This window comes from Mastigoproctus giganteus, chromosome 13 (genome assembly GCF_048544385.1).
Source record: "Mastigoproctus giganteus isolate SK-2022 chromosome 13, ASM4854438v1, whole genome shotgun sequence".
NCBI lineage: Eukaryota > Metazoa > Arthropoda > Arachnida > Uropygi > Thelyphonidae > Mastigoproctus > Mastigoproctus giganteus.
This window is the reverse complement of record NC_143587.1, coordinates 152342703-152368517: the sequence shown is the minus strand read 5'-3', so window position 1 is coordinate 152368517 and position 25815 is coordinate 152342703. Positions and strand designations below refer to the sequence as shown.

Here is a 25815-nt window from a genome sequence, read left to right as displayed (position 1 = left end):
CTGTATCCCTACCATATCCAGCTCGTAAATGGTCTCAATAATACAGACTACCCTCCCCGAGTGCTCCCATAGTCAGTGGCAGATCTTATCAGAAAATTGTGCATTATCTCGAAAACGGTTAATTTGCTGCCCGTTGTTCACTGGGACCTTTTTTGCTTATTTTAGTTTGTACTTTTCACCTTTAAATTATTAACCATCATTTTTGAAACACCCTGTATATATAATTCGTACATAATAACATTAATTACAGTAGATATTTTTTTATTTAAATAGACTTTTTATAAAAAATATATATAAATAGACTTTTATAAAAACACTACCGTCTTTTTAAATAGACTACCGTCGTATTTGAAAGTTTAGCGGAATCGCAATTAATCTCACAGAAAGAGTTACTGATATGGCAGCCACCATATCAAGGTTACTAATATTGCAGCTATCACCATGCTGTAACTACAAACTCTGAAAGTTTCTCTATCATGTTAGTTTCTAACGAACTTATTACAGCCAGAGAGTAGTAAGATACACTGTGATTACAGCGGTTCCATGAGAATGTGTGAACCGATATGCATGCGCAGAGGACTTTTGACAATACGCAACAGAGGTGCGCAGAGAGTAGTATGTATGTTATTACTCGCTGTGGAGTTGCGTGTATGGAGCCTTATTGTTTGATGGTATCTGACTTATACCCGGCTCTATAATAGTGATTGTTTTTAAAGGAAAGGTTTAAGCTGCATAAGTTAAAAATCCAATTTATTTTATAGACACATTAGTAAGGCATCCGCATGTTATTTTGTTGGATGTTGACAACTGTCAGGCAGGCTTTGGTCGCCTCTTTAACATGAAATGCCCTATGATAGCTTACTTTTAGGAATGGTGGCATGTCTTGACAGTTTATTTACATTTAAACCCTAAGTAATGCAGTCTCTGCGGTTGGGAATTGCAGGCATAACATGGTATTATGTTAAAAATCAGAGGTAACACAAGAGTTCAACCACTGACTTCTGTTTTTGCTAGTATCTTATATATATATATATATATAAAATAAAAATAGCACTAGTATAGAAGAGTGCTCACAGTTCAGTAAAAATTTTTAGTGATGAAAGAATAGTTATTATTAAAGTAAAAACAATATTATAGTATGGAAGACTGTAATTTGAAACAGGAAATAATGAAATACTCAATAAAGATTTTATAATGAAAGAATAGTTTTATTTTTCGGTAAGTTTGCTATCAAACAACATTGGTTAAATATTGGATAATGGTTATTTGTGATGACTCTATGAGATGAATGGAACTCTTTGAGTTCCATTCATCTCATAGAGTCATCAACAAATGAGAAAAATGGAACTCTTTGAGTTCCATTCTTCTCATTTGTTGATAGCTTAAAGAATTTTAAGGCAAGGATTTTGTTTTGACTCACTGCTTCAGACTCCATATTTTACCAGCTTCAACTGAAGCAAGTCTTCGTATTTTCAACTGCATTGATATCATTATGTTAAACAGTTTTTCGATATGTTTAAAATGCAGCATTGTCATGTTTTGTACTCAAGGCACAGTAATATTCATTAATAATAATGATACATAATTTGTTATAGATGACACAACCGATTAGTAGTGGGAACTTAGCATTAGTTGAGGCATACGATGCAAGAAAGCAAGCTTATGCAGCATCAGCCAAAAAAACCCTTCCGATTTCACCCATCTATTCACTCCAAATGTTTGTCCAGCTTAGCCTTAAATTTATTTAAGCTATCAACTTCCATAACAAGAGATGGAAGTCTGTTCCTGCAGCCAACTGGCTGCTGGCTAAAGGCAAATTTCTGCACAGCTATTCTACAACTGTTTTTCCTCAGTTTGAATCTATGGCCCCCTCAGGTTCTTAATCTGAGCAAGAGGAAGAATCAGCGTCGAGCTTGCTCAACCTGTTCAAGGACTTATACACCTCAATCAGATCACCTCACATGTGCCTATTCTCCAGGTGCTGCAATTTGCAGAACTTAAGCCTATCTTGGTAAGAGCACCCCTTTGTACCCCTCACCAATCTTGTTGCCCTTGTTTGTACTTGTTCTAGCAACTCTATCTCTTTCCTAAAATGAGGCCTCCAAAACTGTACATAGTATTCAAGGTTTTGCCCGACCATTGCTTTGCATAACAGGGCCACTGTACCCGAGTGGTTAAGCGCATGGGTGCATAAGTATACGTGCCTTGAGTGACCTAGGTTCAGGCCTGTGACTGCTAAATATGGTGCTGTTTCTTGTATTCTGTCTATCTTGTGAACTCCTCTGACCATTTGGTCAACCCGGAGTATAAACAGAAAATTTATTTATTTTTATTCATAAACACCTCCCTGCACCTGTTCCTACTCTTAGTTACCCTAACACAGCCCATGTATTTACTTGTTCCACCATGACTCCCAGCAGTCCTGGAAATCCTGAGTAACTTTCTTTCCATTCTGCTGCTCATTCCAACCTTTCAATATATCTTTCCTTGACTGATTTGTCAAGGATGTCAGAGAATATAGTGGGCCTGATACATTAACGTGATGTATCCTGATACATTAACAAGGTCTATCCATTATGTACACATTTAACCCCGCGGGCTCTCATCTGGTGAGTATGGGCTTGGCACACCCAGGGTCCTGAGCTGGATATCATCATTCTTCTCTTCCTTGGTGATTTCCTTCTACTTCTCTCCCTCTCTTAGGGTAAATTAGAATTATTATTATTTTTTTTTTGGCTGGTGCAGCAAAAGCCTCAGGCTTCCTTGCACCATATGGCTAATGATAATAGAATAATAATAAAATAAAATTGTACTCCCCAAATTCCAGTTCTGCACTGCTTTTATCTGTGTGACACCATGTCTCTGATATCCCAAAAATATCTGTCTTTAATGTCTTGACCAGCACTTCAAAGTCTTCAAATTTATTAACTATACTTCAAGCATTGGTGTACATGCAAGTATACATGCACCTGTTCCTAATTTTAGTTACTCTAACACATGTTCCACTATGACTCCCAGCAGACCTGGAAATCCCCAATAACTTGCTTTCCATGCTGTTGCTCATTCCAACCTTTCAGTATACCTTTGATTGACTTGATTTGTAAAGGATGTCAGAGAATATAGAGGGCCTGATACATTAACAACCATGTCAGTATTTTAACTAAAGTCTGTCCTATATTTAGAATAATTATAAGTAACAGTAAGAATAGTGAAAGTGTTTGCAATTCTGCCCAGACACGATAGGAGGGAGTATATGATGAGAGCCCTGTCGATCAATTCGGCACTGGAAAGATTGTACAAGACTCAAGGGGTAGACTTTTTTTCAGCCTGGTCTGTACTTGTTAACAGGAGAGACTGCTTCTACAGGGATGGGATACACTTAAATAGAAAGGGTGCAAGAATGTTTACTGATGCTATCGAGGCAGTGTTAGGTGGGTCGGAAAACTGCTAGATTGGGGGGATACAAGGACTAATAGATTAACAGTAGCCACTGGCAGAGGTGAAAGTGATTCTTGCACTGCTTCAATTGGAATGAGCAGCAGCTTGGAAAATAAGATGCAGGATATTTCAGAGACTGCTGGGAGTCATTGGGATACAAGTAAACACACGGGTTGTGTTAGGGTAGCTAAGAAAAAGAACAGGTGCATGTATACTTGTGTGTACACCGATGCTAGGAGTTTGGTAAATAAATTTGATGAATTTGAGGTATTGCTCAAAGCATCAAAGCCGGATATTGTTGGGATATCAGAGACGTGGTGTCACACAGATATACGTTTTTTTTTTTTTTTTTTATGAGAACCCCAAACATGAGAGGTATTAGAACCTATAGTACTTAGTACCGTGCTTGGGTTAGAGGTTGAGAAGACGAAAGAAGATATTTGTTGATATTGTACTTGAACTTCTGTAGATTGTAATTTTCAGGAAATACGTATGAAGGAAGGTTGTTCCAGAAAACGGCAGTTGAATGAATAAATGAGGAAGATGAAAAGTTGGTTCTGTGGGTTTGAAGCTGGACAGTAAATGGATGTTGGCTGGTGGCGGCACGTGTTCGGACTGTTTTGAAAGAGAGAGCAGGAATTATAGAAGCCAATTCAGAAGAACAGTGCCCATGGAAGTATCTGTAGAAGAGGCATGCAGCAGAACCAGTGCGTCTATGAGAAAGCGAGTGGAGAGACTCTGTTAGAGATGAATCATTAATTAACCTAACTGCCCTCTTCTGAATGGAATCAAGAAGCCTGAGAGAGGTTTTGGGGGCACCACCCCAGATGTGGGAACAATATTCCATGGCAGGGCGGATTTGCGATTTATACAGAGTGAGCAGCTGTTTGGAAGAAAAGTAACGCCGAGAGCGAAAGAGAAAACCAAGTTTTTTAGATGCAGAGGAAGCAATATTTGTAATGTGCTTGTGCCAAGAGAGATTAGAAGTCAGGGTAATCCCCAAAAGAGATATATCATTTTGCCTAGAAATCGGAGTGTCACTAAAGATAAGCATAGGAGCAGAAGAATCCTTTTTGCGAGATATAAGACAAGATTGAGTTTTAGAAGGGTTGAAATCAACTAAGTTGTCTTTGCCCCACTGGAGAATTACCTGAAGATCGGCATTTAAGGAATTGGCAGCAGATTTTCGAGAACTTGAAGCTGATTGAGCTGGACAAGGTTTCTCAAAATGGAAAGTTGAATGCAATGTGCTATCATCGGCAAAACTATGGATAGGATTTCCAGTCAATGGAAGAAGGTCATTGATATTCAAGAGGAAAAGAGTGGGGGAAAGAACTGAACCTTGGGGGACACCGGCATTAGTGGAGAAGTTAGAAGACAGAGAGCCATCTACCATCACCCTCAATGAGCGATCAGAGAGAAAACTGGATAACCAATTACTAAAAACAGTTGGCAAACCATAAGATGGAAGCTTGTTTAGAAGATCTTTATGCCAAACACGATCAAAAGCCTTTGAGATGTCAAGAGCAACTACTTGTGTTTCACCAAACCTTTCCATTGAATTAGTCCATAAATGGGTAACATAAGCCAGAATATCACCAGTGGATCGACACTGACGGAATCCATACTGGCGATCGTTGATCAGACGGAAGGTTTCTAGGTAGTTTAAGAGTTGGCAGTTAATTGATTTCTCCATTACTTTAGAAAGAGTAGAGGTAATTGCAATGGGACGATAATTGGATGGGAGGGATTTGTCACCCTTTTTAGGAACTGGCTGGATATGAGCAAATTTCCAAGCAGAAGGAAAAACACCTTTGGAATAAGAAAGTGAAAAAAGGCGGCAAAGAATAGGAGTAAGTTCAGGAGCACAGGTTTTGAGAACAAGTGGAGAAATACCATCAGGACCTGGAGCTTTCTTAGCATCAAGATTCATCAAAATCATTCTGATATCCTTTTGACGGAAGACCACAGGAGGCATTGAATGGAACGTGTTAGGAATGGCGGGAGGTGTTTTACCAAGATCATTAATACATGAGCTCGAAGAAAAATGGGATGCTAGTAGGTCAGCTTTATCCTTGGTTGAAGTGACAACAGAACCATCTGGTTTGGACAGATGTGGGAGCAGAGATGGGCAAAAGTTGCGGCCAATAGCTTTGGCAAGAGACCAGAATGCTCGGCTACCATTAGGGCAAGAAGCAAGTTTTCTACTCTTAGCCAGTTCAAACTCTAGTTTGGACTGATTAATAACTGCTTTACAATTGTTGCGAGCTTTGGTGTAGGCAGAAAATGAAACTGAAGAATTAGAAACAAGCCAATTACGATATGCAACATTCTTCTCTTGGACAGCCTTAGCACATTTATTGGAAAACCAAGGTTTAGATAAAGGACGAGATTTTAAAGTGGAGTGTGGGATAAAGGATTCCATTCCTGCAAGAATAATTTCACTGACACGATCTGAGCAAACGTTAACATCAGAAGTTTTGAAACAGTAATCAGACCAAGGAAAAGAAGAAAAGAAGTCTCACAGGTCTTCCCATTTTGCATTCTTGTAATGCCAAACAATACGAGGTTGGGAATAGCCATAATAGAAAGGTTCCATTGGAGAAGAGACAATCACCAAGTTGTGATCTGAGGTGCCAAAGGACCACTCACTTCGACCGTGTACTTAGAAGGGTTGTTTGTGAGAAAAAGATCAAGCGTATTGGCTGTATGATTACGATTGTCCGGTATTCGTGTAGGTAAATGAAAAATCTGTGCAACATAATTAGTATTTGCAAAAGCCTCAGCATCTCGACCTGCTGGGTCGGTGTGACTAGAAAACGGAAGCCAGCTGGAGTTGTGAACGTTAAAATCACCAAGGAAAATTACCTCACTGTTAGGAAAGCTGGACTGGAGAAAGTCAAGTTGCAAAGAGAGGAAGTCAAAGAGCTCCAAGTGATTAGTGGAGTTGGGAGAACGGTAGAGACAACAGATGAATTTTACACAATGAGGTAGAGAGATTTTAAGCCAGAGAAGATCAAAGAGAGGAGATTCCAAATTGCGAAGTCTCTGACAGGGAATATCAGAACGGACATATGCACAAGTACCACCTTTGAGGCGAAAGGAATCATACAGCAAATAATTTGGACATCTGAGATGAGCAGTAGTTGAATCAACTGATAACTGAGATTCAGTCAGAAAAAGTACATGGGGTTTGGAAGACTGCAAGTGGAAATGGACATCGTTGAGATTGGAATTGAGACCACGTATATTTGTGAAATGAATTAGGAAGTCCTTGGGAGGTTTAGATCTTTTCGCAGATAAGCTTGCTCTATTATTTTGACAATTCATGGTGTATTCAATAGTAAGAAAAAGTGGGTGGGACATGCTGTATGAAGTAATGAAATTTTTGGATATGGCGTACATGTGGTAAGAATATACCCAGATCCTTGACATAACGTGGCCTCGAAAATGCTCCCCGCATACACACTACTCGGACTCCCTCCAGTCACTATCTGGCAGAGTAGAGGTAGCAAGATTATACACTAGCTGATCCGGAAGCCTCCTAGAGAGTTACCAATAGGTTTGGTCCGGTGTACTATCTAGCGGCCGGCCTGCGAACACCGTTTTAGAGCTGTACCCTCGAAATGTAAGGAATATTGGATCTCGCCACGACATTGATAATAACCTCAAATATCATCAATCATACTGCATGATGGAAGAGATAGGGAAGGGTTGGCCGGAACAGCTCTAGAGACTAAACATGGGTTCCACCACTTCAAGCCTCCAATAAGCAAAGTGGTGGTATTTCAACGGTTGATGAGAGTCATCTACCACCTAGTACTGCCTGGTAACATAGAGGGGTGGCGTTCCTCCATGTGGTGTGGGCACCACACCTCAACCCCTGCTTACGTTGGTTCACACCTGGGTGGTCACCCACCATGTACTTGTGCATGAAGGTTATACCCAGGATTACTAACAGTCTCACCATCTTGAAGGTGCAAGCAGAGGATTTGGCTGTCATGGACCGTCCGGACTTCGCCGAAATTGGGTCCACTTGACTGAAGTGTCACCCGAATATCAGTTCCATCAGTGTTTTAGACTCCCACGTAGCAAGAACAGCTTGTCTGGCATATCTGAGAGAATGTCTGTGACAACCTCAAGGACCAAAGTAATGCAGAACTGGAATTTGGGGAGTACGATATCTACAGAAAGGATAGACAGGATAGGAATGTGCTTATTAGTTAAGAAACACATAAAATCCAAGGAAGTGAAGCCAGTCGACATCGCTGGACAGTGCAGTGTCGAGTCAGTTTGGTGTGAAAAAAGCACTGGGAGATCAAAATTGAGAGTAGGAGTGTGCTATAGGCCTAATGACTCTGATGAGTATAATAAGAAACTGTACAGGGAAATAAAGTGGGCCAGTAAATCAGAGATTCTTATAATGAGGGATTTCAATTTCCCAAATATTGACTGGAATTTGTGGATTGGTCACTCACACAGTAGCAAGGCTTTTGTGGATTTATTGGATGATTGTTTTCTAAATCAGCATGTTCAGGAAGCAGCTGGAGGGAGCAATACTCTTGATTTGATTATCAGTAGTGATTCTTCATGCATTAAGAATCTGCAGATACAGGAACCACTAGGTGGCAGTGATCACAGTGTGATGAAGTGGGATTTACTAAAGGAGGTAACTACCATCAGAGGTAAAGGGAAGGGTTATTGCTTTCGTAAAGGCAACTACGATGGTCTGAGACAGTATTTAAATTCTATACAGTGGGACCAACTGATGATACCAACAGCAAACTCAAAATGGGAAGCATTCAAAGAAATTATCTTGGAAGCTACTAGGCTTTACATACCAACTAAGAAATATTGTTCAAGGTTCAGGCCTAAATAGATGTCAGATGAACTAATGAGACATTGGCAGAGAAGAGAAATGCATGGGATACACATAAATTAACATGTGACACAGAAGCCTATGATAGATATAAGTTGATCTGTAACCAAGTTACAAAGGTGGTTAGGCAGGCGAAGGCAGATTACGAGAAATCTTTGGCAAGGGATGCAAAGAAAAACAGCAAGGAGTTCTTTACTTATGTAAACTCTAGAAGGAAAGGGATGAATCAGATTGGTCCACTTGATATTGATGGTTCAACTGTTCATGATCCTGCTCAGGTAGCTAACAAACTAAATCAATATTTTGCCTCTACATTCACACATGAGGAGTTATTCAGAAAGGGGAATGCCATAGATGGAGTAAACACTGGCAGTGAGCTAGATGATCTTGTAATAATTGAGAGTAAAGTGGAGGAGAAATTGTTGAAGATAAATACAAGAAAGGCACCTATGGTGGATGGGATCTATCCAGTTATATTAAAGGAGGCAGCAAAGGAAGTAAGCAATCCGTTAGCCATAATTATGAGAGCTTCCTTGGACTCAGGGGAGGTACCCACAGATTAGAGATGTGCAAATGTAACCTCAATTCACAAAGGAGGATCGAAGGCTGACACAAGTAATTATAGACCTGTGAGTTTAACTTCTGTTCCAGAAAAATTAATGGAAGCACTGGTTAAAGAAGCACTGCAGGATCATCTTGACAAGAATTCAGTTATAGCTCAGACACAGCATGGTTTTGTTAAGGGAAAGTTTTGCCTGACCAATTTGATTGGATACTATGATGTAGTCACAAAAGAATTGGATGCAGGGAATAACTTTGATATTATATATTTGGATCTTAGAAAGACTTTTGATACTGTTGCACATGGAAGACTGCTGCACAAATTGGAGCAGTGTAGCATTGAAGGCAAATTGCTGCTATGGATAAAGGGATGGTTGAGTGGCAGAAGACATAGAGTGGTAATTAATGGACACTGCTCATCGTGGACTAATGTTATTAGTGGAGTCCCTCAGGGTTGAGTGTTGGGTCTATTGTTGTTTTCTGTATTTATAAATAATATTGATGATGGTATATCAAGCTTAATGTCCAAGTTTGTAGACGATACAAAGGTTGGCAGCATTGTTAAGGACGCTACTGAAGCTATGCTGCTGCAACAGGATCTGGAAAAGTTGAGCAGAGCTGAGAGGTGGCAAATGAAGTTTAACATTGACAAATGTAAAGTGCTACATATGGGAAACAGCAACCCCAGAGCAACGTATCAACTCTGTGGTACTACACTGACAGTGGTAGAGAATGAAAAGGACCTGGGGGAATTGTGCAGGCAGATATGAAGTTCTCTGAGCAGTGCAGACGGGCTGCAAGAGTAGCTCATTGTGTCTTATCAATGATATACAGGAATTTTTCTAGCATGGATTGGGAAGTGATTATTCCCTTGTATAATGCAGTGGTTAGGCTGCACCTTGAGTACTGTATACAGGTTTGGAAGCCTCATTTCAAGAAGGATGTCGAGCTGCTGGAACGAATACAGAGAAGGGCAATAAGGTTAGCGAATGGAACGAAGGGTTGCTCTTACGAAGAAAGGCTTAAGTTTTGCAAATTACAGTGTCTGGAGACCATGCACCGGTGAGGTGATCTGATAGGGTTGTACAAAGCCTTGAATGGTTTGAGCATGCTCAGTGCTGATGGGATACTGCCTCTTGCTCAGAATAATCACCTGAGAGGGCATAAATTCAAATTGAGGAAAGACAGATGTAGGATAGACGTGCGGAAATTTGTCTTTAGCCAGCGGGTAGTTGGTTGGTGGAACAGACTTACATCCCTTGTTGTAGAAGTTGATAGCCTAAATAAATTTAAGGCTCAGCTGGACAGGTATTTCGAACGAACGGAGGGGGTGAAGTGAAAGGGTTTTTTTTTTTTTTTTTGGCTGATGCTGCGTAAGCTTGCTTTCTTGCATCCTATGTCTCTGCTAATGCTAGTACGAATAGGTAATAGCCTCAGTCTGCCCACAGCAATTGAGCAAACGAAGTGCATCAATCTCATATCTACATATAAGTAGTAGTAGTGATGTTGGAAATATGGTGCTACTTAGACACAAGCAATAAAGAATTTAAATATGGTGCATACCGGAGGAGGAGTAATGCTCTTGGTTAAGAAGTGCACAGAACGTGCACCCAGATGATGTGGTGGAGAGTGCAGTATTGAGTCAGTTTGGGGAAACAAAAATGAGAATAGGAATCTGCTATTGGCCATATGACTGTGATGAGTACAACGGATATCTACAGAGAAAGGTAGAGTGGGTCAGTAGATCTGATTGTCTTATAATGGGGACCTTAACTTTCCAGATATTGATTGGAACTTGTGGGTTGATCACTCACATTGGTTGACTGTTTTCTACAGCAGATTAGAGATGCAACTAGAGAAAGTAGTACTCTTGATGTGATTATCACTAACTCTTTCTGCATTAAGAACTTCAGAAAAGAACCACAAAATGGCAGTGATCATAATAAATTTATGTGGATTAACTTAAAGATACAACTACTGTCAAGGGTTAAGGGATTTTACTTTAATAAAGGCAAATACAGTGGATTTATTTTTCTTGTTAAGATTGAATAATGTAAAGTAAATTTTGAATAATTGAAATTTGAATCTGTTGCACCTTTAGCAACAGATTGAAATCCTACTCAAAATGAGGCTTCCAAACCTATATGCAATACTGAAGATGTGAACTTACCATTGCTGTATACAGTAGATTAATTACTTCCTTATTTCTGCTGGAAATATTTCTGTAAATCATTGAAAACACCCCATGAGTTGCCGTACCTGTCTACACTTCTCATAGAGCTTCATGCCTTTATTGTACAGTTGCCGACTGGGCTAGCCAGGTAGGTAAAGTGCCTGCCTGGCAACCCAAAGGTTGCAGGTTTGATTCCCGCCTCCGATTTGGATCACAGTAAAATGCAAAAACTTTGGGAGGTGCATTATGGCCATAGAAGCTGGTGTGCCAACAACTAACAAGGAAAAAAATATATATATATATTGTACAGTTACCCAATTAATTCTTCGATCTCTGCTACTTTCATTGTGGTACCATAGTGGATACCTTAATCTGGGATCATTGTTACCCATATATTTGATTTCGTCAATGTGCCTTGAATTTGTCAACTTCAAACTTCACTTGCCACTTCTCAGCCTACCCAAGAGTCATGCTGAGGGTGAGGTGAACGAAGCTCTTGCCTCAGGTTAAAAGCTGAAAGGGGCTGCACAAGAATGATTAAATAATTGCCAGCGTTGCAGTCATTAACAGCAGGGCACAGTTTTTCATTCTTGCCTCTGGTACTAAAATAGCTCGGCACGGCCCTGAGCCTGCCTACCTGCCTAATTTTTCTGGATCATGTCTCAGTAGAATACCCTGATAACTGTCATTAACTACGATGCAGACTTAGACATTCAGCCTGATACTCAGTCTCAGTCTTCATCAGTATCATTAAAAATTATAGAAAACAACAGTGGGACTAGCAGTGAACCCTAGAGACTCTAGTAATAGCATTATTCCAAGAAGAGTAATGCCCGTTGAGTGTAATGCACACTCTCTTCCACTCAGTCATCCTTTATCCGTAATAGCTTGCCCCTAATGTCTCTCTGCTGTGACTTGTAGAGCAGGCTTTTATGTGGAATTGTATCAGAAACTTTTCTGAAATCTAAGTTATGATGTTCATATTATATTTTGCATCCAGTTCCTTTTTTTACTATTTTGTAGTAGTAATAATAGTAATAGAGGCGTGTGCTGCAAGAAAGCAAGAGTATGAGCTTATGTAGTATCATCCAAAAAAAAAAAAAAAAACACTGATTTCACACATCCATTCCCTCAAAAAGTTTGTTTAGTTCCTCCTTGAATTTATATAAGCTATCAACTTCCACAACGACAGATGGAAGTTTGTTCCAGCAATTAACCACCTGCTGGCCAAAGGCAAATTTCCACACATCTGTTCTAAAACTGTCTTTCCTTAATTTGAATTTATGCCCTCTCAGGTTTGTAGTCTGAGCAAGCAGAAGAATCCCATCAGAATTCAGTGTGCTCAGCCCATTCAAGGACTTATTATTAATAGCCATGTAGTGCAAGGAAGCCTGAGGCTTATGCTGCCCCAGGGAAAAAAAAAGTTCCCGAGTTACCCTGAGAGAGAGAGAGAGAGAGAGAGAGAGAGAGAGAGAGAGATCATAAGTAGTAGGGAATCACCAAGAAAGTGAAGAATGATGATATCCAGCTCAGGACCCTGGGTGTGTCAAGCCCATACTCACCAGATGTGAGCCCCCTCAATCAGTTTACCTCGCATGTGCCTAGTCTCCAGCTGCTGCAGTTTGCACAACTTAAGCCTTTCTTGGTAAGAAGACCCCTTCGTTCCCCTCAACAATCTTGCTGCCTTTCTCTGTACACACTCAAGCAACTCTACGTCTTTCCTAAAATGATGCTTCCAGACCTGTACATAGTACTCAAGGCATTGCCTTATACAAAGGAATAATCACCTTCTTTTCCCTGCTAGCAAAATTCCTGTATATCATTGACAATATCCCATGATTTGCTCTGTAGTACTGCACAGTTGGTACATTTCTCTGGGATTACTTCTACCCATATGCAGTACTTCGCATTTGTCAAAATTAAACTTCAGTTGCCACGTCTCAGCCCATCTGCCCAAATTTTCTAGATCCTGTTGCAGTAGCATACTGTCATTAATGACCCTGCCAACCTTTGTATCATCTGCAAACTTAGACATTAAGCCTGATATACTTTCATCAATATCATTGATAAATATACAAAACAATAGTGGGCCCAACACCAAACTATGTGGGACTCCACTAATAACATTAGTCCATGAATAGCAGCATCCATTGATTACCACCCTCTGTCTTCTCCCACTCAATCACACTTTATCCATTGTAGCAACTTACCCTTAATACCATACTGTTCCAATTTGTACCGTAATCTCCCATGTGCAACAGTGTCAGAAGCTTTCCTGAAATCCAAGTATATGATATCAAAATTATTTTTTGCATCCAGTTCCTTTGTAACCATATCATAGTATACAATCCAATTTGTCAGACAAGACTTTCCCATAACAAACCCATGGTGTGTGTGTATTCAATTAGATTAGTCAGCCAAGATTGCCCCTTAACAAATCCATGCTATGACTGCAGTGTACAATGTTTTTCCTGATCAGGAAGTCAAGCTTACAGGTCTGTGATTACTCAATTTTCATATTGATTCCCTTTTGATGGTAGCTGTTTACAAATCTCCAGTATATAAGGACCTACCCTGAATGAAGAATGCCCTCATAATTGTGGCTGAGGGTTTCTTTATTTCTTTTAAGCTTCAACAATTTCTGTTCCACTTTCCTCTCAAAAATTCATTTTGTTCGCTGTTACAATTCGATAAAGTTTTGATATCCCCATCCCAAAAAAATTCTTTGTAATTGTGAATATAGATGCAAATACCGATTCAGTTTTTCAGCAACCTGAGCAGGATCAACAGTTATACCATTCACATGTGCTGGATGGTTTTACAATCACATATTTAGGTGATTGAATATTATTACCAATGTTATTCATTTCCTCCCTACTAAAAGGAATGGGATGAAAGACTTAAAGAATTGTACTGCTTTTCTTTGCATTCTTTTCCAGATTACGAAAAGCCTCTGGCAAAGAACAGCAACAAACATTAATATGCTTATTTTTAAAGTAGAAGGAAGGGGTTGAATCATATTGGGCCACTGTGTTAATAGTTAAACCGTTGTTGACCCTGCTTAGTTTGCTGGCAAAGTGAATAGAAATTTTGCAACTTCATGAAGAATTCTTTAGGGAAGGGAATGGCAGGAGTTAATAAAACTAATGGGGAAATAATTGATTTTGTGATAACTGAAAGGCAAGTGGTAAAGAAATTTTTGAAGCTAATTATGAAAAAGGTGCCTGCAGTGGATGGGATCTATCCAGTTATATTAAGGGAGGCAGCAAAGGAGGCAGGCAAACCCTTAGACATAATTATGAGAGCATCCTTGGATTTAGAGGAAGTTCCAATGGAATGGAGATTTGCAAGTCCATCTCCAAATCACAAAGAGGGATTAAAGGTGATATGAGTAATTATAGAGCTGTTAATATCTGTTTCATGAAAAATAATGGAGTCATTGGTTAAAGAAGTAATGAAGGATCAGAATGCAATTATACTGCAGTCATGGTATGAATTTGTTAAGGAGAAATGTTGTCTGACCAATGTGATTGAATATTATGATGCAGTAACAAAGGAAACAGGATGCAAAAAATAATTTTGATATCATATACTTGGATATCAAAAATTCTATGCAGTGGGACCAACTAATGATGTTACCAACAATAAATTCTTAATGGGAACCATTTAGAGAAAAAATCATAGAAGCTACTAAGCTTTTCATGGCAACTAAGAAATACTGTACAAAACAATGTCAGATGAACTATTGAAACATGTAGCACAGAAGAAAAATGCATGGGATGCAAATAAATTCTCAGATGATACAGAAGTCTATGGTAGATGTAAACTAGTCTGCACAAAGAAAGTTAGGCAAGCCAAGGCAGATACGAGAAGTCTCTGTCAAAGAATACTAAGAAAAGCAGAAAGAATTCTTTACTTAATAGGAGAGGAAGGGATTGAATCACATTTTTCTATTTAATGTCGATGGTTTAACTGTTGATGATCCTGCCCAGGTTACTGACAGACTGAATAGGTATTTTGCATCTCCATTCACACGAGGAATTCTTTAGGGAGGGGGGAATGTTAGAAGTTTATCAAACTCTTAACAGGGAGCTGAATGATTTTGTGATAATTGAGAGGAAGATGGAAGAGAAAATGAAGTTAAAAACAAAAAAGGCATCCGTGGTGGATTAGATCTATCCAATTATAATAAGGAAGGCAGTATATGAGAGAAGCAAACCCTTAACCATAATTATGAGAACACTTTGGATTCAGCCAAGGTCTTTTTGTTCTGAGAGATGTGCAAAAGTATCCCCATTTCACAAAGGGGATCAAAGGATAACCGAGTAATGACAGACCTGTTAGCTTAATCTCTGTTCCACAAAAAATAATCGAGTCACTGCTTAAAAAAGTAACGCAGGACCATTTAAACAGAAAGCAGTTATACTTCAGTCACAGCATAGGGTTTGTTAAGGGGAGATCTTGTCTCACCAGTTCAGTTGGATACTGTGATGCAATGACAAAGGGACTGGATGAAAAAAAATAATTTTGTATCATATACTTGGATTTCAGATAAACTTTTAATACTGTTGCTCATAAACGACTGCTGTATGTATTGGAGCATCATTAAGGGAAAATTACTGCTATTGATGGGTGAGTGGTTATTAGTGGGCACTGCTGTTTATGGACTAGTTATTAGTGGAGTACCACAGGGTTTCTGTATTTATTAATAATTTTAATGAGGTATAATAATCTTAATGTCTAAGTTTGCAGATGATACAAAGGTTGGCATGGTGGTTAATGACAGTAATGAAGGTCAACATCATCAGTCATTTTCAATTCACTGCAGGATGAAGGCCTCTCCAGCAACTTTCCAGTTCCTTCTGTTTTGAGCACTGGCCATCCATTTAACCCACAAACTCATGAATTTCATCTATCCATCTCCGCCTTTGTCTTCCAGGTTTTCTTCTAGCTCCTCTTGGATACCATTCTGTTATTTTCTTAGTCCATCTGTCATCATGTCTTCGAGCTATGTGTCCTGCGCAAGACCATTTTAGTTCTTTAGTTTTGATAAGAATGTCCTTTACTTGAGTTTGTTGCCTAATCCATGTTTCTCTTCTTATCTAACAGTCTGATTCCCAATATGATTCGTTCCATTCTTCGCTGTGTAGTTCTCAGCTTCTCTTCCATTCTTTTGGTGAGTGCCCAAGTTTCACTTCCATAAGTCATGGTGGGGAGTATACATTGGTTCATTATTTTACGTTTCAGACAAACTGGGATATTGCTCTTCAGTATGTGACTATATTTCCTGAATGCTATCCATCCAAAATTTATTCTTCTCTTGACTTCCAGCCATTTATCATTATTACAGCTAATAACTGTCCAAGATAAGTATATGACTCCACCTTTTCAATTACTGCTCCTTCAATCATTATTTCCCTTTCTGTGGCATACTTGTTCATCATCACTTTTGTTTTAGCCATATTCATCTTTAGTCCAAAATCCTTACTAGCTGTGCATAACTGATTAAGATTTTCCTCTAATTCTTTGAGATAACAAGCTAATTGGTCTATAATTTCCAATTTCTGATTTATCTCCTTTCTTATGCAGCAAAACTATGATTGCATTATTCCACTACTTAGGCATCACACCTTTTCTAATGCACTTTGTGAAGAGCCTTGCCAGTTTTTGTGTTATGTCTCTTCCTCCCAATTTTAACAACTCTACAGTAACTTCATCGTCCCCCGGGGCTTTCTGATTCTTCATTTTCTTCAATGCATGTTCTACCTCATCAGGAAGAATATTGGGTATGTCGTATGTGTTGCTACTTTGCAATCCATCTTCCCCACTGCTGGCATCATTCCCCTGCTCCTTGTATAATTCTCTATAGTAGTCTTCTGCTATTTGAATTATGCCTTCTCTGCTGTTTATAAGTACACCATCGCTATTCTTCAGTTTCAGTATCATTTGTCTTTCTGTATTACTGCTAATGGCTGCTGATTTAAATCCTTTGTTTTCCCTTAATGCTTGTTCTACTTTTCTTGTGTTAAATCTTCTTATGTCCTCTCTGAGTCTCTTTCTAATGGCTTTGCATAATTCAGTATACTCAATTTTCTCCCTGTCAGTGTTTTTCTTGCTTTTCATTTGTCGTCTTCGGTTCATTATGACAAGTGTTTCTTGACTAATTTTTTCTTCTTTGGATTACTTTTTCCCTATAGGTTTCTTGGGCTTTATCACTTTCAGAAAGTTGTAATATTCCTTGTCGATATATTCTTTGGTCCTGAGCAGTCTGCAGAAGCTCAAACTTGTTCGTAAGTTCCAGTACATACTGCTTTTTCTCCTCCTCTGTTATCTCAAAGACCTTTGTATTATTTACTCAAGTCAGTTTTTTCTTTTCCTTTCCTACATATGTATCAAGTGTACATCTTACCATTCTGTGATCACTTCCAACATTTACCTTATTCAGGATGGTAACATCATTCACAATATATCTTCTGTTAGTGAGGATGAAGTCGATTTCATTAGTAGTTAATCCATTTGGACTCTTCCATGTCCACTTTCTGTTCACCCTTTTCTTGAAAAAAGTGTTCATTACTGACAGTCCTTGAGATTTCTGCAAATTCCACAAGTCTTTCACCTCTTTTATTTCTTTCACCAATTCCAAAATTTCCTATAGTTCCCCTTTCTGCGCTGTTTTGTCTTTTTCCAACCTTAGCATTGAAGTCCCCCATAATAATAGTGTAGTGGGTTTTCTGCTCATCTAGAAGACTCTCAATTTCGGTGTACATTTCTTCAACCTCTTCATCATCATGGCTCGACGTTGGTGCATAAATCATTATAACCTTTAGCTTGTACCTCTTAGAAATCTCGAGTATTAGTCTTGACACTCTTGGTGATGTACTTTTGAATTCCAAAATGTTGTTTTTAAAATCTTTATGGACCAGAAACCCAACTCCACCTTCACTCCTTTCACTGTTTCCATTGGTGTATAGCAGATTTCCACTTGATAAACTTATAAGTGATTCATTTCTTCTTCTTGTTTCAGCCAAACTGTTGATATTCCAATTCACATTTTCTAATTCCTTTTCCAGCTCTAATATCCTGTCTTCACCGATGAGTGATCTTACGTTGTAACAGGCCAAGTTCAGTTTCCGTGCATGGCAGCCTGGTTGTACCCAGAGATTCTTTGCACCCTCTTCTTCCACTCTGATTCTCTTGCTGCCGTAAGAGGGAGAGTGAAAGCTACTGAGGGCCATTTGTTTCGTCATGCTTTCATATGCTGGAGGGTGGTTTGGTCTTTTCCTCTTCACGCTGACCAGGCGTCTTGAAGAGAACCACTCTACACGTTCGTTGCCACCTAAGTGACGTAACAGGGCTTACCATCGAGAAGGTGTGCATGAGTTGATTTTAGGGATGCAGGCCAACCAGACTTCTCCTAAATCTTCTGTAATAGAGAGATATTGGATCCATCAGTGTTTTAGGCTGAGTGTCTGATAACACACAGGATACCTGTTCCCCTCTAAGTAATGAAGGTATGCTGCTGCAACAAGTTTGGAAAAATTAGGTAGATGAGCTGAGAAATACCAAGTTTAACTTTGATAAAAAAAAATGTACTGCATATGGGTAGCAGTAATCCCAGAATAAAATATCAGCTGTGTGGTATTACGAAGATTAGTGTAAAATGAAAAGTTACTGGGATTAATTTTTCAGTCTGATATGAAGTTGCTTGATTGCAGAAAGACTGCTATGAGAAATCATGAGTTTTGTCAATGATATACAGGAATTTTGTTTAGCAGGGATAAGGAAGTGATTATCCCATTGTGTAAGGCAATGGTCAGGGCACATTTTGAGTACTGCATACAAGTAGATCAGCTTGCAGTAATCAAACTTCAACACATCTGTTCTGCAAGGATGTGAAGTTGCTGGAATGAGTACATAAAAAGGCAATGAGATTTGTTCCCCTCACCAATCTCATTGCCTTTCTATGAGTACATAGAAAGGCAATGAGGTTGGTGAGGGGAACAAAGGGGTGCCCTTAACAAAAGACTACGCACCTGCAAGTTGATCTGATTGATGTGTTTAAGCGATTGAGCATGGAGCAGTGGAGCAAACTCGGTGCTGATGGGATTTTTCTTCTTCCTAATAGTACTTTCTTCTTCCTTATGTCCTAATAGAAGACATAAATTCAAATTGAGGAAGGTTGGTTGCAGAATAAATGTGTTGAAGTTTGATTACTGGAACAAGCTACCGTCTGCTGTTGTGGAAGTGGATAGTTTGAATAAATTCAAGAAAGAACTAGAGAAGCTATTGGTGGAAGGGATGGATAGGTGAAATGGTTTTTTTTTGGACGATGATATATAAGCTTAATTTCTTGCATCATTTGCCACTATTATTAATACTAATACTACTACTAAAGGCACCTCCATAGCCAGGTGGGTAGGAGAAGTAGTGCATAGCACACTCTTCTTGATTAGACCGGGGTTCGAGCCCGTGTCCACCAAATACGGAGGATGCAGAAAGGTCAGGGAATGACCACCGCATATCCCCGGAGCAATATGGCCTTAGTTGCTAATGCTCCTAAAAACCAAATAACAACAACAACTACTACTAAATTAGATATATAAATAAAGTGGGTACACAGCACATAAATTTAGCTTTCTGTAATGAATGCTCTTGTACCACATGAATATTATGATAGTTTATTTAACTTCATATGGTATAAGAGTAGTCATTTGTAGTCTTCACACTAATAATTAACATTCAAATGGTTTACGAGTGGTTATTATAGAATGCTAGATTTCATGGAAAACCACCACATAACGTCCAACTATATAAGCACATAAATTATTAAATGTAAAAAATTTTGTAATGTGTTTATTTTTTAAATCTGATGTTTAACAAATCAGTTAAATTTTTCCATAGAAAGATAGCTTTAAGAGCAGAATTTAATGCTTTTAAATACAAGTCTGTACTTTGTATACTGCGTTGAGGACAGGATCAGTATTTTCTTTTCTATGTCCTTTCATATATTTGATAGTTCTCAGAACAACTTATTGGGTTTTGTTAATGATATACAGAAACTTTGCTAGTGGCGATAAGGAGCTGATTATCCCTTTGTATTAGGCCATGGGTAGGCTGTATCTTTAGTACTGTATACGGGTCTGGAAGCCTCACTTTAGGAAGGTGTAGAGCTGCCGGAATGGGTACAGAGAAGGCCAACAAATTGCAATGTCTGGAGACACTGCAATTTTCAGAATTGAAGGCACCTGTGGGGAGATCTGATTGAGATGTTTGGCTTACGTAAGCTAAATGTTGATGGCATTCTTCCTCTTGCTGAGACTACACACACATTGAGGGAGCACAAGTTCAAGTTTAGGAAGGACGCAGGATAAATGTGTGGAAGTTTGCTTCCAGCCAGCAAGTAGTTAGTTGTTGGAACAGGCTTCCATCTGGTTTTTTCGAGTGGGTGGTTAGAATAAATTCAAGGAAGAACTAGACAAATTCTTGGCAGATAATGGATGGGTGAAGTGTGAAAATTTTTTTTTTTTTTTGGCTGATGCTGTATATAAGCTTGCTTTCTTGCATCATTTGCCACTACTATTACTATTTCAGCATCATTTGATTTTTAAGTGTAATCTAATGCTAAGTAGCAGAAGATGCAGCCAAAAACTTTTATTCTGTTAATTAAAACAAAAGATAGTATTACAAGATATTACTTCTTAGTTTCCTAGATCACTTGGTGCTGAAGTGGTAAACTAAAGTAAATAAACAAGTTTTTTAGGCTTTTTATGTAACAGATTTCAATTGTTTATAACCTCATTTTTAAATTGAAATGTATGTAAACTGTTCAAAATAATTTTTTTTGATTTCAGTTTCTTTTGTTTTTCTTCTCCTTCAGCTTGTGATATCTTTCTCATGTAGTAATGAAATCTGTTTCTGTACAGTCCTTTTTGTGTTGCAGTCTGGTAAGCTTTATGGCTATTTTGGGTACTGAATTCACATCTGAACCAAAATTTGCTTCATCTATTCCCAATGGTGGTAATAATACTGATAGAAAAAATCAAGAATCTCTACCTCCTTGTCAAGCATGTCGGAATTTGGCAAACTCATTTAGGAAGGTAAGAATAATGCATAGTTCTGTGAATTCTGCAAAATATTAGTTCATAAATTTTGTGTTTTTAGGGAACTTTTAGTGATTACAAGGATAGAAATGCAAATGAATTATTGGAGTTGTAGCTAGGTAATCCTATAGATATGTCTTGATTTTAGAAACTTTTATGAAGAATAGCTGTGAAAAGGGATTTCTAATATTATGTTAAAGAGCATTCTGACGTCTTGGTCAATAGCATTGATATGATAATCACTTCTCTGTGTGAAAATCGTAAAAAATTATATATTGCTAACTGCTGTTGAGGAGCTACATTAACAAATTTTTGAATTTAGAAATGAAAATATGGCACCACATGAATTTGGAAAAAGGCTATATGTTGTGATTTGGTCTTAGAGGTCTTTGTTGGTAGCTTTCAAGTGGTCTAAAGAAAACAACTTAAATATCATCTGCACCTATGAGGCACTCATGAGACAAAACATTGTGACCATTTACCTAAAAGCATGTTGGGCTTCCTTTCACTGTCATAACCGCTTACATCTAGTGTGGCGTTGACTCCATGTGACTGCAGAGGGTGTCCTCAAGTATCCTGGACAGAAGGATGTCATGTAGTTTGGTAACGGAGCAAGGCACTAGCATGAAGTGACGAAAGCTTATTCCGCTGCACCCCACAAATGCCCAGTGGGATTGATGTTGGGGGAATTTGGCCACCATGGATGGTGGCCAAATTCCAGATTCCATCATGATGGAGCTGGAACCTTGATTCATCAGACCAGGTGATTCTTTTCCAGCCGACTGGGCTAGCTGGGTGGGTAAAGTGCCTGCCTGGCAACCCAAAGGTCGTGGGTTCGAATCCCGCCTTGGGCTTGGATCAGAGTAGAGAATGCAAAAACCTTGGGAGGTGCAGTATGGCCACAGAAACCGATGCGCCAACAACTAACAAAAAAAAAGAAGATTCTTTTCCAGTAGTCCAATGTTCAGGAATTGTGCTCCTGTGCCCACTGCAGGCAGAGATGTCAATGATAGTTGGCCAACATGGGTGCATGAATAGATCGCCTACTCTGTAGGTCTGTGACACCCCCCACTATAAAGCAACTCACTCAGTGCTTGCTTGCTATGGTGCCCAGCATTTTTTGATACCTTTGCTTAGAGTTCTGTTCTATTCTCAGATAGTGCCATTAGCTCCAAACACCTTGAGAGGAGTTGCACATTGTCAGGTGTTTGGGTACTTGAGAGGGCCCATCAAGAATAAAAATTTTAATGTTCTTCAATTCTGTTGAAGAACATTAAAATTTTTGCAGTATTTCCAATTCTGACTGAATTGGAAATACTGCAAACATTTCCAATTTGTTCAATGTACGACAAGGAGAAATTTGGGAAGTATATGTTTATTGCTTTGAAAGTTACTTTTTTTTTGTGTCTGTTAGTAATATGCAAGCCGACCGGGCTAGCCGGGTGGGTTAAGTGCCTGCCTGGCAACCCAAAGGTCGCGGGTTCGATTCCCGCCTCGGGCTTGGATCAAAGTACTGCAAAAACCTTGGGAGGTGCATTATGGTCACAGAAGCCTATGCGCCAACAACTACCAAAAAAAAAAAAAAAAATAGTAATATGCATCTGTGTTAATTTTTCAAAGCTGTTTGTACTGGTGCAAGTTTCCTGGTGTTAAAATGCTATGATCACATGCACTATTTCTTGCATATTACAAAAATATACACTTTATACATTCTCCTGCTCTCTGGAAAAGGGAGTGCCCGGCTCTGTTGTTGCAATTAACTGAAATTTATTAGTGTTGTTTATTTGAAGAGCAGTAGCAACACTCAGTTTTCAGTTCAGTTTAGTTTTGGTTTCCAGTTAGTTTTGAGTTATACATATTGTTTTTATATGCATTTTGTTTCAGTGTGATTGATTTTAATTTACTGTATAAGTTTTTTTTTTTTTTTTATGAGAACCCCAAACACGAGAGGTATTAGAACCTATAGTACTTAGTACCGTGCTTGGGTTGGAGGTTGAGAAGACGAAAGAAGATATTTGTTGACATTTGACTTGAACTTCTGTAGATTGTAATTTTCAGGAAATACGTATGAAGGAAGGTTGTTCCAGAAAACGGCAGTTGAATGAATAAATGAGGAAGATGAAAAGTTGGTTCTGTGGTTTTGAAGTTGGACAGTAAATGGATGTTGGCTGGTGGCGGCACGTGTTCGGACTGTTTTGAAAGAGAGAGCAGGAATTATAGAAGCCAATTCAGAAGAACAGTGCCCATGGAAGTATCTGTAGAAGAGGCATGCAGCAGAAACAGTACGTCTATGAGAAAGCGAGTGGAGAGACTCTGTTAGAGATGAATCATTAATTAACCTAACTGCCCTCTTCTGAATGGAATCAAGAAGCCTGAGAGAGGTTTTGGGGGCACCACCCCAGATGTGGGAACAATATTCCATGGCAGGGCGGATTTTCGATTTATACAGAGTGAGCAGCTGTTTGGAAGAAAAGTAACGCCGAGAGCGAAAGAGAAAACCAAGTTTTTTAGATGCAGAGGAAGCAATATTTGTAATGTGCTTGTGCCAAGAGAGTTTAGAAGTCAGGGTAATCCCCAAAAGAGATATATCGTTTTGCCTAGAAATCGGAGTGTCACTAAAGATAAGCATAGGAGCAGAAGAATCCTTTTTGCGAGATATAAGACAAGACTGAGTTTTAGAAGGGTTGAAATCAACTAAGTTGTCTTTGCCCCACTGGAGAATTACCTGAAGATCGGCATTTAAGGAATTGGCACCAGATTTTCGAGAAGTTGAAGCTGATTGAGCAGGACAAGGTTTCTCAAAATGGAAAGTTGAATGCAATGTGCTATCATCGGCAAAACTATGGATAGGATTTCCAGTCAATGGAAGAAGGTCATTGATATACAAGAGGAAAAGAGTGGGGGAAAGAACTGAACCTTGGGGGACACCGGCATTAGTGGAGAAGTTAGAAGACAGAGAGCCATCTACCATCACCCTCAGTGAGCGATCAGAGAGAAAACTGGATAACCAATTACTAAAAACAGTTGGCAAACCATAAGATGGAAGCTTGTTTAGAAGACCTTTATGCCAAACCCGATCAAAAGCCTTTGAGATGTCAAGAGCAACTACTTGTGTTTCACCGAACCTTTCCATTGAATTAGTCCATAAATGGGTAACATAAGCCAGAATATCACCAGTGGATCGACACTGACGGAATCCGTACTGGCGATCGTTGATCAGACGGAAGGTTTCTAGGTAGTTTAAGAGTTGGCGGTTAATTGATTTCTCCATTACTTTAGAAAGAGTAGAAGTAATTGCAATGGGACGATAATTGGATGGGAGGGATTTGTCACCCTTTTTAGGAATTGGCTGGATATGAGCAAATTTCCAAGCAGAAGGAAAAACACCTTTGGAATAAGAAAGTGAAAAAAGGCGGCAAAGAATAGGAGTAAGTTCAGGAGCACAGGTTTTGAGAACAAGTGGAGAAATACCATCAGGACCTGGAGCTTTCTTAGCATCAAGATTCATCAATATCCTTCTGATATCCTTTTGACGGAAGACCACAGGAGGCATTGAATGGAGCATGTTAGGAATGGTGGGAGGTGTTTTACCAAGATCATTAATACATGAGCTGGAAGAAAAATGGGATGCTAGCAGGTCAGCTTTATCCTTGGCTGAAGTGACAACAGAACCATCTGGTTTGGACAGAGGTGGGAGCAGAGATGGGCAAAAGTTGCGGCCAATAGCTTTGGCAAGAGACCAGAATGCTCAGCTACCATTAGGGCAAGAAGCAAGTTTTCTACTCTTAGCCTGTTCGAACTCTAGTTTGGACTGATTAATAACTGCTTTACAATTGTTGCGAGCTTTGGTGTAGGCAGAAAATGAAACTGAAGAATTAGAAACAAGCCAATTACGATATGCAACATTCTTCTCTTGGACAGCCTTAGCACATTTATTGGAAAACCAAGGTTTAGATAAAGGACGAGATTTTAAAGTGGAGTGTGGGATAAAGGATTCCATTCCTGCAAGAATAATTTCACTGACACGATCTGAGCAAACGTTGACATCAGAAGTTTTGAAACAGTAATCAGACCAAGGAAAAGAAGAAAAGAAGTCTCGCAGGTCATCCCATTTTGCATTCTTGTAATGCCAATGTAAAGTGACAACAGAACCATCTGGTTTGGACAGAGGTGGGAGCAGAGATGGGCAAAAGTTGCGGCCAATAGCTTTGGCAAGAGACCAGAATGCTCAGCTACCATTAGGGCAAGAAGCAAGTTTTCTACTCTTAGCCTGTTCGAACTCTAGTTTGGACTGATTAATAACTGCTTTACAATTGTTGCGAGCTTTGGTGTAGGCAGAAAATGAAACTGAAGAATTAGAAACAAGCCAATTACGATATGCAACATTCTTCTCTTGGACAGCCTTAGCACATTTATTGGAAAACCAAGGTTTAGATAAAGGACGAGATTTTAAAGTGGAGTGTGGGATAAAGGATTCCATTCCTGCAAGAATAATTTCACTGACACGATCTGAGCAAACGTTGACATCAGAAGTTTTGAAACAGTAATCAGACCAAGGAAAAGAAGAAAAGAAGTCTCGCAGGTCATCCCATTTTGCATTCTTGTAATGCCAAACAATACGAGGTTGGGAATAGCCATGAGATAGAGGTTCCATTGGAGAAGAG

The 25815-nt window shown here is 39.1% G+C and overlaps 1 protein-coding gene across 2 annotated transcripts in view; it reads left to right on the top strand.

Annotated features, from left to right (window-relative positions):
- The first annotated feature begins 399 nt into the window (after window positions 1-399).
- The window catches only part of LOC150076526 (cysteine-rich with EGF-like domain protein 2), a 250244-nt gene continuing 224828 nt past the window's right edge, over window positions 400-25815 (top strand). The window contains exons 1-2 of one of the 2 annotated variants that reach the window (XM_090387978.1): window positions 400-974; window positions 20929-21148. In XM_090387978.1, coding sequence (XP_090244104.1) covers window positions 20954-21148 — 195 coding nt within the window. In that variant the 5' untranslated portion in view covers window positions 400-974; window positions 20929-20953. Of the gene's footprint in view, window positions 975-1151; window positions 1219-20928; window positions 21149-25815 lie in introns of those variants that run through there. The other variant, XM_090387979.1, reaches the window with a different exon arrangement.